The sequence below is a fragment of the Opisthocomus hoazin genome, chromosome 22 (genome assembly GCF_030867145.1).
Source record: "Opisthocomus hoazin isolate bOpiHoa1 chromosome 22, bOpiHoa1.hap1, whole genome shotgun sequence".
NCBI lineage: Eukaryota > Metazoa > Chordata > Aves > Opisthocomiformes > Opisthocomidae > Opisthocomus > Opisthocomus hoazin.
In genome coordinates this window covers 9,085,295-9,105,901 of record NC_134435.1, presented here as the reverse complement: position 1 = coordinate 9,105,901, position 20,607 = coordinate 9,085,295, and the positions used below count along the sequence as shown (strand labels likewise).

The following is a 20,607-nucleotide window of genomic DNA, read 5'->3' as shown; positions in this document are numbered from 1 at the left end:
TTTTTTTCCTGCCTATCTTGCTCCTCCATCCAAGGTCATTCTCAAAATTTTTTATGGTCTTAAATAGGAACTCTGAGGTATGCAAGTGGTTGAAGTTACACAGCTTCTGTTACTGTTACCTCATGTTGAGTGTAACTACAACTTGCTTGTCCTCTGAAAACTTTTAGCCCTTTTATTTTGTGTTTTGAAAAAAAAAAAAAAAAGATAAAATCTTATTCTTGTAAATACTTCTCTCTCAGCATTAAAATATTGTGCCCCAATCCTGAAAGCTCACTGACTGGGAGTACTTTTGAGTCTTTGTTGAAGGTTTCTGTACGCACTTAAAGTACTTGAGCTGTGGGCTTGAATGTGGTATCTTAATACTTTGTGCATGCAAAGAAGGAAGCAACAGTAGATACCTTATTCAGAAGGCAGCTTATGCAGCAACATCATGAAGACCTGAAATGAGCTTTATATTTTCAGTGACAATTACTCTTGAAATTACATGAATGCAACAAAATATGAAGAAACACAGTTGATTAGAGGGTCTGAGCTATGGTGAATAGTGTTTCGGTCTCTCTCCCAAAATAATGTATCTAAATTTTAGTTTTATGTTATAATCGTCTAGCAGTGTTTATCAGAATTGACTTTTTTGTGCTGGTATTTTATTCATATAAAACACACTTTACAGAGAGTGTGTTTTTAATTAGATTTCTCTTGCTCTTTGTCCTACTTAGTTAAACACTTGTTTTTAGTATGTCATGCTACCCGATTGGATCACAAATATGGAAAAATTACAGATGCAGCACTTAACGAAAATATGTAATGGCTTTTGCTGAGTGTTGAAGAAGAAAGTGCAATCTGACTGAATTCTGTAAAGAAATGTAGTTAACTAAAAATATTTTTATAATTGTTGCAGCTTGTTTGTTACAGAAGAAAAAATCTGAAGTGTAAGGAGCATAGTAGCAAAGTCAGTCTGAGGACTGAGCAAAGATAAATCTAGTCATGTGATTACAACATACGTATGGAACTTTTTATAACTGCACAAAGTTATCCAAGTTTTGCAATTCCACTTCTTTTTTTCTTACTATATGGCCGCTATTGTTTAAACATAGCATATTGAACTTTGAAAGCAAATAAATCGACAGGAATAGAAGCTACAAAGCAGTGACTTCAAGCTGATGAGCCAGATGTATGTTCCCGTGAGAGCAAAGAGACTGAAAACTTGCAAATGGCGATAAGAGTGCAGAGTAGCTGTTTTAGCCTGTAACTATCCCACCAAAGTGTCAAATGTTGCCCGAAAGGCAGCTTTTTAGGACTTGTTTGTGAAATTGATTTCCATGCTAAAGATTAATTGGATTTGTCATAAGAATGGTTTGGGTGTAATTATACTCTAATTTGAACTAAAATTTGAACTAAAAAAAGTGACCTAAAACTAATACTGAAAAACAATGGAAACACTATTGTGGTGTTCTTACATTGTAAGATAAAAGGAAGTATTTTGATTCATTCTACTTGTTGGAGTATAACATTAATTTTGGTAAGTCACCTTTTAAAGAAGGTTTTCTGAATTAAGTGTAATAAGCAAAATGGCAACACTTACTAAGCCTTTAAAAATGCAACTTCAGAAATGTGCATTTGAAGTGGAGATAGTCTAATCATTGAAGATCAGAGCATGCTAACTGAAGAATGTCAGGGTGGGTGTTTGGAACCAAAACATCCCCTAAAGAACAGGGAAATAAAGAAGTGAGCCTGGGCTTTAGATGAAGAAATACTTATATGTAGAGGTGATACAAAACCACAGTCGGTAGTGTTAACATGGCAAAATCCTCAGTCAGCTGAAAAGTTATTTACCACCACATATTGCCACTCTGCAGTTGTTGACAGATGAAGATATTTAAAGCAGCCGTGTATCTGTTGGTGTAAACCACAAGGGATGGTTTTATATGAGAATACGAAAGTACTGACACTTCGATACTGCAAGGAATCTGCAGTAGGAGAGATTAAATCAGTCTTAAATTAATTTGGGGAGGACGTGTTCGTTCCTTGTGCAAATATGCTTTAAAACTACCATGTAATTAGTTGCCTCATGTTCCCAACATCTGTAAAAACTACTTCAGCTGTAGCATAGCAATTACAGAAAGATGAAGAATAGAGCAAGCTGCAATTGGGTAACTTCTGAGAGGGGGGAAACTTTGAAAGGGAAGGCTTCAGCAATTTGCAGTGGTGGTTTCTGTAAGTGAGAGATCGGAGTTCTCTAACAGGCTTCAATATAATTCTTAAAGTCACTGTCCTTTTTGAAAGTGTGTGTGTGGTGGATTTTGGGTTATCTTGTTTACTTCATAGTCTCTTGTGATTAGAAGTTGTAAGGCACAGGAAATAGCTTTATAGTTCCTTCCTCCCACAAGTCGTAATTCATTTGTGGCCATCAGGATGTTTTTCCTGGCTTATCTCTTTCTGTGCAGTTTGCCTTGCACATCTGCCACATAAATTATGAAACTGTTAACTTGAAAAGCTGAAAATGCATTTCAGATCCTACTGTACCGTAATGAAGATGGTATCCTTGGTCAGAAAGAGCATAGTTGCAACTTGCATACAAAGTCTGTAAGAATACCTGGTATTCATGCACTAAATTGACTGGTGTCATATTTGTAATGTTTTTGAGGAGTGACTTAAAAATAAGCAACTTCAAATGGTCAAGCATCAGCTAATGCTGCACCGTTACCTCTGTGTAACCTGAGGTATTTCACCAGGCATTTTGGCAGATGGGTACCCATCTGTTTCTTCGCTGAATGCGGACTGCTGGCTTCATGTTCGGTATCCATATGTTTTGTCTGTAAGGCTCTAAATCTAAGCTGCGTGTTTTATAACAAAAGTGACATTACTGACAGGAGCAAAATGAAAATGCATTGTTTGTTACGTGTTTTTTAGTTAGTTTGTCTTCACCAAGCAAGGAGAGAGATCCTGGCTGAGATTGGCTATACGAGTTCACTGAAGGGAAGAGCAGTACCATCTTTATTTTGAAGGCGATTAATACCCTTTTCTCTGAATAATTGTTAGTAATATTAGGTACATAAATTCCTGAATGTCCATTATATTGTTTGGGAAAAGAGGTGGATAAATGGTGCCTTATCTTTCTGTCCTCTCTCTGTGAACCAGTCTGCATGTTGAGCTTTTTAAGGTAGTGACAGACTGTCACAGGGCAAGGAAATCTGGTGCTGAAATGCATGTTTTGGATTGACTCTGTCTTAAATCCTTTCAGTTTCTTGAAATACAAGTTTGGACCGGTGATCAGCTTTAATCCCTCAGAGTCTGAAGGAAGCGACGCTAACAGCAAGAAGTGGAGTTAATATATGATGCCCCTTTCTGCGAGGTGGTGCTTGCATGGGGTGCTGGCCCCCAGTGCTATGGGAGGTGGTGCTGTGCGAATCGGGATCGTTTCTTTTTTAGCTCACCAATTCAGATGCTCTGTGGAAAGTATTTCATGCCCAGATGGATAAGTATTAAATGATTTTTTTAATTGGAAAAAATGTTGCTGGAAACTAATTAACAATTTAATAGATGCCAGGATTCCCACACCTGGGAGGGAGGAGGGGTATCCTATACTCAGACAAGTTGTTTAGCTTTTTTTATTTACTGTCAGTAAATAAAAATGTATTCTCAGTAGTTGAAACTAACTCCTGCACACAGTTTAAAAATGGAACATTTAATTTTAAAATAACTTTTTAGCATTCTCAGAAACCTTTCCATCTTTTTCGAATTCTGTTTTACAGGAACCTTTTAATCTAGATACTAAAAATAGTTTAGATGCGTGACTCATAGAAGATGAATGGTGGGGAGAAGATGGTGTGTTCCCTCTCCTCCAAAGGCTTCATCTTAAATGCATATGTGCCTGTTGGTGGGGGTCTTTTAGATAAATGTATTGTGAAAATGTTACTGAGGTCTGCCTTATCTCTTCTCCAGATGTTGAATGTTCACTTTGGTCTTATTATTTTATAGTGCATTCATTCATTCTTTTTTTAAAAAAACAAATATGGATGCAGTCTCAAATGTCTAAAAGCAAAGCTACATTATACATATTTTTTTGCCTTAAGCTGTCAGCCCCTGTACTGATTTTTGGGGAATCTGAAAATAAATTGCTGTTTTTTTTGGATAGTATTCCTAAAACAAGCACCATGGGTCAGATGAACAATAGCTAGTAGGTCCCTATCCAGTCTTATAGTGGAAGACTGCTAGCTTCTCAGCTGAAGGGGAGCCGACAGCCCAGCTGTGAAGAGAAAATAAGCTGCTGGAAGACAAAGCCAGCACTTTTAACTGTAGAAGCAGAGTGTCAGCTCAGCCTCCAGATGTAAGTTACTGCTGCTTTTGTTCAGAGGTTTATGCTGAAGCGATCACCATGCTGGTAACAAACCATCTGTATGAGAAAGCACTCCTTATCTATGTGCCTTTCCATAAAAATCGAGGCGATGTTTAGATGGAGATATGCAAGATGAATAAATGAACCAGCTGCGTATGCTCTTCCTTATTCAGTTAGAGTTAAACTTTCCTTATGCTGTAATTTAATGGTTTCTTAACTATTTATTTTTTGGATGCCATTTATGGTCCTTTCTGGCTGAACAATGCAATCTTTTCATTTTTAAATCCAAGAAGCACACCATAGTGCTCGTGTATTCGTACAGGATTTTGTCCATGTGGACTTTGGAGACAGTTACTGTAATGATCTCCTTCGCTGTGTCACCGTGTGAGGTGATGAGATTTTGCTCCGAGTCAGTAACATCTGTTCTGTCGTGGACCAAATTTAAAGTTTTCTTTGCTTTTATTCACTGCGAGAGTCGGAGGAAACGTGGAGAAGTCTTTCTAAAAATAAAAAAAGCTGCTAACAAAATTACAGAAAGAATGAGATTAAAGTATTGGTAATGAGACTGCCTATTGAAAGGATAATGCTAAACACATAGTTACTTAAAATATTAAAACTATGTTGAGGCTGTTTGGCACCTTAAACAACAAAAGATTAAAATATTTGTTTCTTGCAAGACTTTGGAATCCACACTACATAGTGTTTTGCAGTAACAGAGCTCCTGTTGTCCTCTGTTCATCTAGACCCCTCCCCCTCTGAGAGACTATTTTTTTTCTTTGAAAAGTAGAATTTCTTTAGTGTTTCTATTTGTTTGAATAGCATTAGTGTTCACACTGTATGTATGGTAGACATACATGTGTATAACGCTTGAATTTTTTTTCTTCCGCGCTTAGACTTGTAACGGGTATTTGCAAAAAGGTGTCTCATTGGAAGCTTTTAATGGTGGTAAAATGTACAAAGTTTCTCATCTCAGCTTTTAGTATTTTAGTGTTCCCAGTTGTAATATTAAAAAAAGGAAAACAGAAGGTGCATAATCCAGTGATGTCCTTGGAGTAATAGTTAAAGGCATAATATTATGCACATAGGAGTCCCGTGTATATATGATATTGTAATTGGTTTGAAACATACATTGAAAAAAATTTTTAACTGTGTAACCAGGTTTCTGGTTCCTGCTGCTCAGTCCCTCTGCACAGTGGGCAGCTTCCCAGAGGTTTGCGAAGTGTTTCTAATTAGGCTTACCCTGTCCAATCCAATACCTTTTTCATCATTATAAAGAAACTGTTGCAGTGTACTCTCTCTGTGACTTCTGTTTATTTTAGTTTTCACAAGATTAGACATGGCATTTCACAAATCTTCTGTGGATCTCATGTCCAGAATTGTACTTGTGTCCTCAGTGACACCACCCACATCAATAGCAGCTCTAATCCTAATGGTGCTTTTAATGGAGTGGTCTGACTCTTGCCCCAGGGCATATTCAAGGCTTTTAAGTTTGTGCAGAAACATTGACTAAGATCTGTTAGGCTTTCTGATTCCTTAATATGTTTTAAAGTAAGTTCCATTCTGGATGGATGGATAGATATTTATTATTCTTTTATTACCTTTAATGTATAAATACCTTATTTTCTCATGCCACTTGTTTTCCTATGCACATGCTATCTAAAGGTTTCTGTGTGTTTAAGAATTTGCTGCTATTTGAGCATTATTGTGAAATGCTAAGTTTGCATGTCATTTGAAGACCTGAAACATTGTGAGATATAGCGCTATACTCCTTTCCTGATGAACTCTTATCTTGGGAATACTTCCTTCAAAAGAACGTTGCTTCCAAAATCTAGGAGTGAACTGTAAGCTTCCTTTGAGTTGTGATTTCATGGACTGGAATGTATTGTCAGGGCGATGAGGGAACAGAGCACCACTGACCATGGAAAAAGTCTGGAAGATATACGAGATGCTGGGGAGCATGAAGCGGAAATATCTATCTGTGTGGCATGCTTTTGGGAAGACTGTGGGCGTTGAACTATTTACGCTTACCAGTGCTATACGCTGCATCCAGGGTTCTACCCAAAGTGTGGAATGAAGTGAACAAAGACAAAAATCATTGCACAATTTCTTTAGCGGATTTGTTGGTAGTGTGTGTAAATCGTTGTGATAAAATGTTGTTTGAGGGTTAACCTTAGAGTTGGATGGTTAATTTTAGAGTAGATTCTGAGAAAATAGACTCCTCCTATTCCTGTTGCTGACTCTGTTCAGAGCCTTCTGTTTCCACATCCATGTTTCCAGAGTTTTCCTGGTTCAAGGGATATGATACAGAGAGATTTAGGGTTTGGGGTTTTTTCACTGTGGAACCAGTGGTGATTGATGTGGGATAATCAGTTCAGGTGCAACAAAGCTGGTAGTAATGTTACCAGTTGGAAGCTATTACAAGCAGTACTATAGTTACAGTTGTGTAATATTTTATAAGTGATGATAATCTCCTAACAGTTGAGCTGACTTCAGTTACAGTGTATGAATTTGCAGAGAACACCTTGTGGTTCTGAACAATGAAAAATCTTCACTCTGAAACAAGCATTTCAAATCATGGTGTGGTGATTATTTAATTTTGTAGTAGAATGTTTGTTGGCAATACAATGGATTTACTTTCCTGGCACAAATGTGACTTAAAAAAAAATAAATCTTAGTGTGGAAGAGGGAAGCTTTGTTTTTCAGTATTTATTTTGTGGCTATTTTATGGAAAAAAACACTGAAAAAGTGCTGGTATGTTATTGAGAGCAGGATACAGCTCATCCTCACTAATACTGTCCTTCTGAGCGTTAGTAGCTTGATTGATGTATTGCTACTTAAGGTCAGAAGCCTGAGCAGAGTAGCCAAAATAGATGTGTCGGAGCGTTGTACTGGAGTATGCTGAAATCAGACACAAATAAAAGTTCTCTGCAGATACATTTATCACTCACTAGTGTTCATGTGTATCAGTGCCCACACTGTGGGTTACGTTCAGTACCCACTGATATGGGGGGGGGGGGGGGGGGGGGGGGGTGTCGGGAATTGGACCACTCTTGGAGAATGCCTTAAAGTGTGCCATCCCGTGAAGTGTTCCTTCAGTCTGTAAGGCTTTATTTTCAAGCAGGCCATCCACAAGCTATCTTTCATTTCTGTGTTTCAAAGGATGGTGCACAGAGGGCAGTCTCAGACCTGTCAGACTTTTATGCTCTTGTGCCTGAAAGCTGAGGTGCTTTCCAGGCTGTTGCAACTGTGAAGGTTGAAGCGGTAGATACTTGGTAAACTTTTTGGCTGGACCTTGGTAGCTTCTCTGATTCCCTTAGTTTTATATGGGTAGGTATAGAACTTCTTGTCCCCTCTGCTCACTCTCCCTAACACTGACTTAGATATTATTTTTACCACAAATTACACATTTGAGGTATGTGCAGTACTTCCTCACCGTCACATCCCTCTCCTCTCCCCCACTTGCTTATTTTGTGGGGGAGGTGTGCTATTTTTTTAGCAGACTGTAGGTTATGGCACCTGAATCCAGGTGACACCTTTATCTCAAATTCGTAGATCTCAAAATGCAGCTTAAAACAAAATTTGAAGCTATTTACAATTGGTTGAATTCTTTGAAAGATTTTTTTCTTTGAAAAATTCAGACAAAATTGTCGAAAAAGTAATATTTTGGGGGTATTTCATCTATGGTGCATCTATTCAGCTTCAAAATATGATAAAATACAATTTATAAAATGCATGTAAAACTTGTAACTCTTTTTGAAGAGAAAGTGTGTCTTGTTGTCTGATGCAGTTGGAGGTGACCAGATATTTATTACCTACTGGCTTTTCACTAGCAAGGTCCATTTATTCACATGGAGGAACTTAGTGTCAGACTTGAGCTACCCATTCAGTGTTGCTCTAAATGGTAGATGCAAACATTTAAAGTCAAGCGTTCTGTTGGAAGAAATTAAAAGCTAAAATATTGCTCACCATCATGGTGCTTTTTGTTTCATAGAGATGTGACAGTGCCCTCTCTTGGCTTTTCTGCACAGTTGTGTTTTTTTAAAAAGAAACAATACTGAAATAATTTTTAAGCGGTACAATAGAGTACAAAAGATCTGTTGACGCTAGTGTGATTTAATAGACTTAAAAGAAATGTAAGACACAAACAGAAAAGAATGCACCAGTTTAATGTTAATATCAACCCATTTATTTGTGGTGCCTTTATTTTGGACGTGAGTTTCAAAATACGCTTCATGTGTGTAATGTCTTTGTCCATGTTGAAAGTTTCTGTGATTGTGCTTGTCCCAAGATTCCAGCTGCGCGGGGTTTCAGCTAAAGATTTGGGGTAAACCCAGATGCGGTCTCACAGATAGCAGGGTGTTTGGCACGCTGGCTGCAGAGATGCTTTCTGTCAGTCTGGAGCGCGGTCAGTCCGGCTGCAGCCGTGCGGTCCAGCTGCGGCTCCCTGGCTGCTGCCCGGTGCGAGCCGATCGCAGAGCGCTGCTCGTGTCCGGCAGTGTCCTGGACATTGCATTCGTATCCAGCACAGGAAGTCTTGGCAATCAAGCCAGTCACTTTTTCCCTTCACATCTGGACGTAAATTATTTTTTTGTTGCAAAGGTCACAGGAATCATGGGTAGGGCATGGAATGAGGGCCATAGAAAACATGGGAAAGGAAGAATAAAACTGTATTTCCACCTTTTTAGAAATGGTTATTTTTAAGTGACCTGGAATGACGCCAAACTATACAACAATTTGTTCGGTTTTTTTTTCCTTGAAGTTTACATTTGTTGCTGAATTAAGTGCGGCTTAAAGATACTTTGTTTTGGAATGCTTTCTGCCATTAGATCTCATTTTGGCATTTGTAAAAGAGCTTTCTCTTGGTTGCTGAGAACAATAACTTTATGCAGGATGATTTTAGAAATAGAGTATATGTCTCTGCTTGGAGGGATTTAACTGCAACCTTCTTCTTTCTTTTGGCATGAGGTAATTTCCCTTGTTTCCCTTCCGTTTCCCCCTTTCAACCCTCATGTCGCTTTAGCCATCCGCTTTGAGTTCTTCCGTAGCTAATGATGGCATAATAGATATATATTATTATTTTTTTACAGTACACTTGCATCTTTTCATACATTTTTCCAATCTTAAATTCTTTGCTCTAAGACATGAAGGAAATGCTTCATTTTACGCATCCCCCCAACTCCCCATCAAGTCTCTCAAACAAACACTTAAGGAGGGGTTATAAAAACAAAGAGAACCTTTCCATTCGAGTCCTGCCTTTCCTTGCTTCGGACAAGGGAACCAGTGTGCTGGAAGCTGCAAAGCGCTGGAGCTTTGGCCTTGTGGGGCTTTTTTGGTAACTTTTCGTGCATGTGGGGAATAAAGATGGTGTTAGTTTACGTTTGTATGTATGGTAAAGAAAATGTCAGAAACGGAAGCTTGAAGTGCATTTGGCATAAATGAATTTATAAAACCTTAATTGCTGTTGTTCATAACTACTGCTGTGTTCCTACATGCTGGTTTTTTTTATATAGATAAGTTCTGTTAGCTTGCTGATTATTTATTCAGTCATGTAGCTTACACTTTCTTTAGACACAAAGTTGAATAAAATCATACATCAGAATCTGACAGCAGGAATTCTCATGCTGAGAATCCAAGATTAAATCCAGGAATTTAATTCTGTTTTAACAATTACCTTCTGTGTCCCCTTTCAGACTTGGGGATCTCATTCTTGTTTCTGCTGTTTGTAACTCCCAGTTCCAAGAACTTTGCTATCCTTATGCCAAATAAAATTGAACGGCTATTGCTTGAATGCTGCTTTGTGCCAGTTCCTGCATGGACAGAGGGATGACTGTTAAGCATCGTGATTTATATATATATATATATATATTTTTTTTTTCCCTAGTCTTTTCAGGTTCAGAGGAGGTTTTTAAGCAGCAAATCCCTGCCCCACATTGTATTAGAAGATCATTAGATCTTTTTTACAGTTTAATCAGTTTGACTTTATAGATGGTTTGTGTTGAATAGAGTTATCTTACAGGGTTTTTTTAGCTTCTGAAACCAGTTGTAGGATGTACTTTTAACAGTTAAGTGAACTTTCAAACTTTTGATACAATAGGAGTAAGCATGTAGCTTCTAGGTTATTTAAAATACACTACAAAGTGTGTAGCGAAAGCAGAGGCCACTAGGTTTCCTTTTACTGATGTTTTCATTACTACTGTGTGCTATAATGCTCCATAACTAGAGAGCTGTTTTTCAGCGTTCTCCGTATGGATGATGTTTTGGGCCTGCTCACTCACCTTAAAATATAAGGAAAATCATTGTGTTATGAAAAATATCTGGATACTTTTAGGGGCACGAAAGAGGTTGCTTGGCTTATAGCTGAACGTTACCAGTTTGAGATTCATTTGAAAAAAAAAAAATAATCACATATTGACTATTTTAATATGGCTGATGTGGATAAATTCCTTCCTTTTCCCAAGTTATGTTTTTTCTGTGAACTCTCGCAGAGGCAGCCTGAGCTCCTTGTAGTATTTGCATTGCTTTAATTGTATAGTGCTCTGCAGCTTTCCTTTTGCTGTTTTCTCTTAAATAAATGAATTCAAGCTACGAAACAGACTTTCTAGGGAATTACTTCATTTTTCTGTGTGATCTTCTTTGGTTTTTTTTGTTTACTGACACCTGTTTGGTACTGATATTCTTGAGTTTCTCTTGTAGCACTCATCATTAAAAAAAAAAAAGTGCTTCTGATTGAGTTCTGAAGCCTTTTGCAAGTAACTGTACACCATACAAACCTGTGAGCAAACCATATCTAGCTGGGGAAGCTATCAGCTTTGACTCTAGTGGTTCAACTTGGATTTTAATTTGACCAAAAGCCATTTTTACTGGACTGAATCCAGCTGTAATATAATCCCTAGTTTCTCATCTGTATTCTTGAAGACTAACAGAATAGTAAAACCTTCGTAAAGATACCTTAAATGTGTTGTATAGTGTCCTCAGGGTAACTTCTGCACTAAATATGTTTTTTTTTTCTAACCCCTGTAGAGGTATTTCATTAAATGAGATACACACTAGTGTCATTATTAAGTTTTCATGTGTTTCTCAGTTTTGATGCTAATCTTCATGTGTGTTAATTTTTTTTTCCTTTGCAGCACCAATGTGGTTATGAATTATTCAGAAATAGAGTCTAAGGTTCGAGAAGCAACCAATGATGACCCATGGGGACCTTCAGGGCAACTCATGGGAGAGATTGCCAAGTAAGTGATAATTTGGCTCAGTGATGAAGAAAAGAAAGGTGCATTTTATACAGGAATGTGAAATTTGCTGCTAAATCAACTCTGAAATATGCTGACTGATAATGTTGAAAAGTTGCTGTAAATCAAGTCACTTTTTAATGCATAATCTTGTATTGAAAACTGTCAAAGTCAAAGTATTTTTCAAAATTCTTGATTTTTATTTATGTAGTCTCATTCTTTCGATATATGACTTTTTTGGAGTGTTTATTTTCAAACAGCTTTCTTGTGACTTTTCTAAATATAGCAAAACATGTTAAATTCTTCCTTGAACTTTTTTCTGTTAAAATGAGTTTGGAAGTTGCATGTTTGACTAGTTGCAGTAGATATTAGGGTATTCATGTTAAACATCAGTGAATTTTCTTTTACTGCCTCAGATTTTCAGAATTATTTTTTTTCTTTTGTAGTACTGCTACATAAATTACTTCTATGTGAGTAAGAAATCGGGATCGCTTCTTTCCTTGCAGTGTCACCAGATGCGAATGACCCTAGATCAAGCCTGCCATCTACTGTCAGCCCTGAGTCTTAACAAGCTATTGTGGCAATCCACGGAGAATAAAATTTCCTTACTCCTTTTGTTTAATTCTTTAGGGCTACATTTATGTATGAACAGTTTCCAGAACTTATGAACATGCTTTGGACTCGAATGCTGAAAGACAATAAAAAGAACTGGAGGAGAGTTTATAAGGTGTGTATGTATATGAACTGGAAGTATTCAAGATTTTGTGTTGGTCTACGAAAGACATAATGCTTGTTGCTAGTATAATGTTCTGATGTAGTGTCTTATTTAGATACTGCTATATCACTCCACTAGCAACCTATAATTTCTTTCCTAACTATATGCTTTATAGTTCTGTTACTGAAGTTAAAGTCTTTCAAATGCTGTATATGAAAAAAACCCCAAAATTTCTGGGTTTGGAAGTGTGTCTAAGATGCTACTTAATGAACATAATAGAGCAATTATATTTTGCTGATATTCAAGTATTGGAGTAGCAATCACATTTTGAATCTACCCAGAGGAGTTGTTATGATGCTTCGTGAGAAGTAGATGATAAGTTATTGTGCTGTCAGGGACATGTTTTTGAAGGAATTCAAGAGTACCTGAAAGAAAACGGAAACTAATCTTAATTTTCTGTCAATTCACAATTCTCTAAAAATTGTAGGTTTTTGCAGATCTTATCATATGAGTCTTTTATGTCCTACTTGCATTTTGGAAAAAGAACTGAACCATTTGCATTTTTCTTGTCTTTGACTAATTAGCATAGTACAGAAACTTTTTGCTTAAGATTATATCATGCTGCACTGAAAGTGGTGTTCGATGTGCACTCAATTATGCAAATTTAACCTGATTTTTTTAGAATTGATGTATTAGACTAGCTTATATTTTGTTTTCCTTGATGCCAGGACTGTAGCAAGACAGAACTAATTCTAAGGCATAGTTTGTGCTTTTCACAGGTGCTTGATGTTTTGTATTCGTAGTAATTGTTTTCCCTGAAGTACGATCTAAATTAATATTTAATGCTATCACACATGACTATTTAATGTTATAAAGACTCCTTGGAATTGCTTATCAGCTTTGTATAGGCTGATATATAATGATAGTTTTAGCTGATAAAGGCACTACTTTGGAGAAAGTGCATTAATTTTTTTTTCTAAATAGAAATCCTCAACATAAAGAATTGCAATTAAAGTACTGTTTAAATTTCATTGTTTTTGTCACTTGCTTAAAATTGTCCTGAACTGCAGTTTTATATATCCATCGCATCCTGCAGAAGGCTGCTTATATTTCTGTAGGAGTTACTTTTCAGTGAAAGCAGTTGGAAAATTTTGAACAAAAGCAGCAAAAGAAAATGCTTCATTTAGCAGGGTTAACTTTTTCCCTTAAGTTGCTACTGCTGTCTTTTAAAATAAGCAGTAGCTGATGAAGGTAACTACTTCTAATTTAGTAGTAACAAATTAGAGTTTGATAAATACAGTTTTGATATTGTAATAAGCAAAAGGTGTATGTGGGGAAAACGTTTTTTTCTGCGTGAATGCAAATAATGAGCATTTATTTAAAAGAGGAAAGTCTTATTACTTACTAATTTGGGGAGGGGGTAAGTTTGGTTTTCTCTTGCCTTTTTCTAAAAAAAAAAGATAGAGCTTTTGTTCATGCAATCATAAGGTGCTTTGTATTTTTATAGTCTTTGCTGCTCCTAGCTTACCTCATAAGGAATGGATCAGAGCGTGTTGTTACAAGTGCCAGAGAACACATTTATGATTTGCGATCCCTGGAAAATTACCACTTTGTAGGTGAGCAATAGAAAAATCTTATAAGCAAATTAAAACAGTAGTTGGAGTTGTCAGTCACCTGAACCAGCTTAGAAGCTTCCCCAGTCTAATTAGAATGTGACTGTTGCCAGTTGTGTGAAGAGTGCAGAATCCAAGACGTGGGACCCTAGAGTATTAATTAGTGAAGACAAGAACTTGCAGAAAAGACTGGCTAATAACAACAGAACCAACACAACATGAGTGTTGGGGTTTATATTAAAATATGCACTAGAGACTGGTCCCCTGTGGTGTCCGTAAAGGAATAGCTTTAATCATATGGGAAGAAAAGGTTAGAGCTCCAAAACACACACATCTGTTTGAAGCTGGGGTTTTTTTCTCCCACCAAATAATATTTACAGCGCAAAGGCAGCAAGGCCAGTGTGTGTTTTGAATGTGAAAAAGGCTGGGAAAGGAGCATGTTTAGCTTGTAGTACACCCCAACTGAAAGCAATTTTTCAGAAATTCAGTTTTGCGATAAGACTGAGTTCTAGCAATTAAACTTGCAAAAACTGTACTAAAAAGACTGAGGAACAGGGGTTACATTTTGAAGAGTTAAAATTGTTCAAGTGGAGAATATAATTTCTGTCTCGGTCTTTCTTAATCTTTTAAATGTTTCAGCAGCAGTTAGGTGTTTCTAAATACACCATTCAGTGAAAACTGTCATTTATGGAAGGATGAAAGTTTGTGCTGGAACAAAAGATTTGGTCCCTTTTAAACAAATGCAGTGGACCTTAGTAGCCTTAAGATCTTTCTCTGTCTGCTGTGTTCATAGTTCATATTTTCTTATTAGTATGAGTTTCAGTATTGCTGCCTCTGATTTATTTTTCCTTTTTACTCCCCTCTTGCATTCATCATCTCTGTCCTGCATTACCTATACAGATGAAAATGGCAAAGACCAAGGTATAAACATACGCCAGAAGGTAAAAGAAATGGTTGAATTTGCTCAAGATGATGATCGACTTCGGGAAGAGAGGAAGAAAGCAAAGAAGAACAAAGACAAATACATTGGGGTTTCTTCGGACAGTGTTGGAGGGTTCAGATACAGTGAGTACTAGGCTTTCTTGGTCAAGGATTGGCAATCAACTTTTAACTTGGCTTAGGTAACACGGATAACTTAAGGAATTTCTAAAATTCTCCTTTAGATGCTCTTTCTTTATATTTCTTTAACTGTCAGTTTCTATTATAAAAGAAATCTTGAACATTTTGCCCCACATACAAATTTAAATTACTTTAAAAATCCTTAAGTTAGTCCTTTTTAGATAATAACTAACTAGAAACTTACGCAAATGACATTAATGCATTGTCTTAGCCAGAACTTAATTGTCTTGTTTTTATCCATAGACAGAGTCTCAGTGTGAAATGAGTGCTGCTGTAGCAGAAGTAGATAAATAAATGCCCTTGTAAGTTAGGGTTTCTTAGTCTTTAATGAAATAAAAAAAGTGATTATACTGTCCACCCGCCACAGCACAAGAATTGCTTCACCTACTCCTGTCAGCCTCTTTTTAGAACCATTGATTGGTTTGGGTTACGACTTTTAAGGCAGTAATACTGTTTGGGTGAAACGGTGTAGGTATTATATGCTATTAGACTTTTTTGTTCCCCAAGTAAAACTGTTTGGACTCTTGAAAGATATCTGTGGTTTATCTGTGTGGATTCTGATGTCTGTCAGATTTGACTTTAAATATATGCACAGAGAACCTTGTACATGATGGAGCTTACATTTTCAGGAGTTTACCAAAACAGTTGTTACTGTCTCGGTTTGTGTGTTCTTAAAATCTTCTTTTATTAGTACTATAGGTCCCCCGTGCTTTTCAAAGGAGAACTCCCAGAGGTGATACCAAATTTACTTTGTGGAGATGTACTAACCTTGCAGCTGGATGTTGGTTGCACAGCAGATCCGTATGCAGGCTGGAAATTTGGCCCACCAATGCTCATCCCTAAATCCTAGAGAACTGCAGCTGCCAGTGAAGAGATCGTAGTTGACACCCGATAGAAAGTTCTAAACTTTTCATTAAAAAAAAAAGTTAGAAAAAGATGTGTGTGAAAGGTCACTTGGTTATCTGTTTCCTCGTAAAAAATCAGAAAACCTGCCATCAGATTTTTAAAATTCAAGTTTTCAAAAATTGAAGAATCTGATAGTCACGAATCTCAGCCATTCTTGCACAAGGTGCCAGTCCTATATTCAGTTTGGGTTTGGTAATTGCAATAGGACCTTCATTACTAAGGTCCTTTATTTAAAAACACACACCCACAAAATAAAAAAAACAAAGGTAAAAAAAAAAACCCCATCCAAATGCTGTTGACAGGTAGTCTGATGCACCCTTGCTTCTGGAAAGAAATTCACCCAGTTTGAGGTGACCAGTGTTCTTCATGTGTGCAATGAGTTCTGCTGAACTGTTTGCATCTTCAGCATAATGTGTCTGTAAGATCTTGGCCTTGGAGGATGTGATGTCAGCAGCTTGTTTTTGTTTAGGAAGGACACAGTTCTCTGACAGCCTTGGCTAAAGACACACAACCACTACTGTGTTTTGCTGATCAAGTCCAAGCGTGCAGCTTCCTCCTTGCTCCCCAGTCCCTGCCATAATGTGTAGCAGGGATCTGAGCTCAAACCGGCTTTTATGTCTGAAGTATCCCAGCATGTCATCCATGATCCAGCTGTCAGTCTTGAGATGTTTATCTGTGTTTTCTTTGGCCTGAGTAGGTCCTTGGCTGCTTTTATGAAGGGGTGAGTCCCCAGGTCACAACGGCGCAAGGCTCTGGTTTGCTGGAGTCGACAGCTTCTGTGAGAAGGGTTTGGTATAAGATCTGAGTAGTAACTGTACAGGACTTAAACTTCACCTGTTCCTCTCTGGTGCTATGTATGCCTCTTACTCTTCTGCACTGAGAGCCTTAAACTTACATTTGCTGTCTTCTGTTTTTGATGGGTTACTTCTCCGTGTTCCTCTGTGCTCCCTTTTCTTCATATGCAGAGTAGTTGAAAAATCTCTATCTCCATGGCAGGATAGGTCTTGGTTTATTATATTCTTACAGGCTTTTGGTACCTGCTTGGAATTCTGGAGATACTCTTTTTAGGAAATACTTATGAGTCACTGCAGTTCTACTTTAAGTACATGTCCCTCTGTTCTTTCACTGAGCTTATCTTTTGACTTGCTCTGTACAGAGTCGTGATCTATCCGTATATGCTGAGTACAAGTCTTTCTCTATATGCTTCTTAGTTATCATTCAAGTTTTTGAATTTAAAGGACTGCCTCCTTTGTCTTGTATTACATTTTCATGCTAAAGGATTTTTAATTATCCCTTCATTTGTTGAGTAAGTAAAGAAAAAAAAATCCTTCTAGCAGCACAGAACAAACTTTTTCCTAGGTCAGATTTCTAATCTAAAACATTCTAGTTATTTAAATATAAAATGCTTGTATTTTTAGAGTTTTTGTTAGTTCTTTTTATCTGGGAAATACCAAGCTTTTGGGTTTTTTTAATTTATTTTAAATTTCCTATTGCACAAGGAAACTTTCTAATGGAATCTACATTAAAATGCTTGAGAGCCTGACATAAGTTGAAATAGAGGCATTTTATTTCCTGCAAAATTTAACAGTAGTACATTTCTTAGCAATTCCTCCTTTTCCAGTAATAAAGAGCTCACTGAGTATCTTGCTGATTTGTAACAGTTTCTCTACTTTTGAGAAAGTTTGTCTATCCTTTATGGATCTAAGCAAATATCATTGGAGACTTGCACTTGTCTCTCAACTAAGAAAATATATCTTCTGGTATATGGTATTATCAGACAGATACAACTCAAATTTTGCACCTCATAGTGCTCGAATCCAGAGTTTTTATTAAAAATGGCTCAGTTGAATAAATCTTGAACATTACCTGAGCTACAATGTTACTATAAGTAATGATTTTTTCACCGTTCTTCCTTTATGCTACAAAATTTTACTTGGCTTAAGTAAAAAAATTTGACTTATGTTCCACATTTTTCAGTGTTATGAAAGATGCCTCGTTTCATGTGTGTGATGGCCCAAAATGTAAATGTTTGTCTAGAAGTGTGGCCTAGAAACTGAGCTATATTAGGTTGGTTTGTATAACTGTAATAACTGTATTTTCAGCAGAAGGTCTGATATAAGATCAAATACAAGTTAGTAAAGTGTCCTGTGCTAAGTTAAATCTTTGTTAAAACGTAAGCTTTGTTTTCTTTTTTAAGTTTAACTCAGGTTGGCTGGGTGTGTAAAAATAAACCCAGGCTTGAGTTTTTTTAAACTTTCTTAATGAGATTGCACAGCAAATATACTTATTTCAAGTAAAACCGTCAGCTGTTTGTAAGTTGCGATACCAGTGTGGAGGTCTTGAATTCTTGACGGTTGGACTTGATGATCTTAGAGGTCTTTTCCAACCTTAATGATTCTATGATTATAAAAAAAATGTTTTTGATTTCTTGATAATATTGTTTAGTAAAGATGTTCAGGATACTTAGTGGCTGCTGAGAAGATGAGTTGCTTTACTGCCTGTTCTTTTTTCATCTCTTTAAAAGCTTTTTTAATCACAGAGTGTGGAAAAGAAAGAACAAGAAGTTCTCATGCATTACACACTTATGTCTTGCAGTATTTTGGTACTACACTTCTAGATGTCTATGAATGTCAATGTATAAAAAACCCCATTGCTTTACCTCTGAGCACACAGCTTGGCCAAAAACGGAATATCATGCATTAAGTGACAGTTACAAAACTGGCACGTCCCATTTCCGATAAGCTGCTTCTGCAACCAGGGGTGATTGTGCCTCTTGTGCTGCTCCAGCAGAGTCCAACGGTGTCCTGATGTGCTGTACAGTGCCTTAAAATTGTGTCATTGCCATAAACAAAAGTCTTTGAATCTGCATTCCTACCACTTAATGATTGGCATTACATGCTGTGCCTTGCTGTAATAGTGTGGATTCAGCACTGTGGGAGCTCTCAGTTTGCTTTGAAAACTTGTAAGGTTTATGTATGTAGGGCAGGGGGGCTTGAGAGTGATTCCAATAAGACCACAGACATTTATTTTTTTTCTGTTATCTTTAGTGTTTCTTATCTTAATGCCTTACACAGGTGAAAGATACGATCCTGAGCCTAAGTCAAAATGGGACGAAGAATGGGATAAAAAACCAGCTTTTCCATTCAGCGATAAGTTAGGTGAGCTAAGTGACAAAATTGGAAGCACTATCGACGATACCATCAGTAAGTTCCGAAGGAAAGACAGAGAAGACTCACCAGAAAGGTGCAGGTACTAGAGTTATTTTAACATTAATTTATTCTCTGATATTGCTATTATAAAGCTCTTTGACACTGCTGATTATTAGTTATGATACTCTGCTATTCCTTTTGTCTGTGTGGAAGCATGTTTGGGTTCAGTACTTGCTTTCTGGACTTCTTATGCAGCTCTTACTGGCCTTGGGGAATGATGTAGTTGTATGAGTAGTTAACTGCTCTTGGCTGCCTTCCGTTACTGCCCCTAGCTTGGATAACTGCTAGCAAAACAGGGAATTTGGCTGAAATTTCCTAAGCTTTTCCTTGTTTCAGCAATTCAGTGGTCATCCTTGCGCGCATATACTGGAGTCTGGCATTTAATGCTACAGTTACGCTGAATGCTGAAGCGCCAAAGAAGAGGCAGATGGAAAATTGTTTAGGCCTGCCTTGACACAGTGCTTCTACCCTGAGCTGCTCTCAGGAAGAACAGTCTGCTGTTGAACCTTCTCAAGAAACTTGTGTTTTACATCTAGCCGTTAAATTTTTCCAGTAAAGAAGAAAACCTACCCTTTTTTGCCTCCAGAAAGGACTTTAAATACATCACACTTCAACAGGTGCATCGGATTTTATTATCTGGAAATCAAATTCATACATTCATAACAGTCTAAAATTGCTGTAGAGGAAGTGCTCAAGTGTATTGAAATAATTCCCTTTTGGGAAACAAGTTAAAATTCAAATTTTCACTGAGATTTGATTAATATTTTTTACAGGAATATCTTCAGATACATACACACATTGTTATATATACAAGTATAAAAATACACGTGCACACGCACGTATGTATTACAAAATTCAAGCAATTTTGCACAGAAACAGAAAATAATTATAATGGTAGCATTTCTGAGAAAAAGGCAGTATGGTCCTCTTGCTAAGGCATTAATAAATCATAAAACTGGTATTCTTTGCACACATCAGGGTTCCCTCTTAGAACTTACTATCAATAGACTACAAAGAGAAGGGATCAGAAGAAAAGTAAACAATTTCAAATTTAACAACAGTATATTGCTGTGTGCATTTCTGTACTTGCCTTTCCAAAGCAGCTGCCCACATGATGTCTGTAAAGCTCAATATCCACGTTTCATGTAGAGGATGTACAGTAAACATTTTTTAATCTTATTTCCTTTGCTTTGTTTCTGAATGGCTCCTGGTCTCTTACTTGTGCTGACATAAAATCTTGCACCTTCCAGTGTTTTAGACGGTCCTTTCTGCAGTCTAATCTTTATAAAAAGCAGCCAATTTTAAGGACTTCTCCATTGTGCATCTCTACCCCAAGTTACACTGATTTTTTTTCACTGGCTAATACTACATTTTTCTTTTGTGTTCTGGTCTTGTAACCCTTGTCCGTTTTTGTTTGTTTTTTTTTTTTTTTTATTTTTCTTCCATTTTTTGGTCAGTCAGGTGCAGTATTTGTCTTGGA

General features: G+C 37.0%; 1 protein-coding gene across 2 annotated transcripts in view; it reads left to right on the top strand.

Moving 5' to 3' along the window:
• CLINT1 (clathrin interactor 1) overlaps nucleotides 1-20,607 on the top strand; it is a 52,846-nt gene that overhangs the window by 16,222 nt on the left and 16,017 nt on the right. For both annotated transcript variants that reach the window (XM_075441706.1, XM_075441705.1), the window contains exons 2-6: nucleotides 11,464-11,568; nucleotides 12,196-12,292; nucleotides 13,788-13,896; nucleotides 14,794-14,958; nucleotides 18,993-19,167. In XM_075441706.1, coding sequence (XP_075297821.1) covers nucleotides 11,464-11,568; nucleotides 12,196-12,292; nucleotides 13,788-13,896; nucleotides 14,794-14,958; nucleotides 18,993-19,167 — 651 coding nt within the window. The remainder of the gene's footprint in view (nucleotides 1-11,463; nucleotides 11,569-12,195; nucleotides 12,293-13,787; nucleotides 13,897-14,793; nucleotides 14,959-18,992; nucleotides 19,168-20,607) is intronic.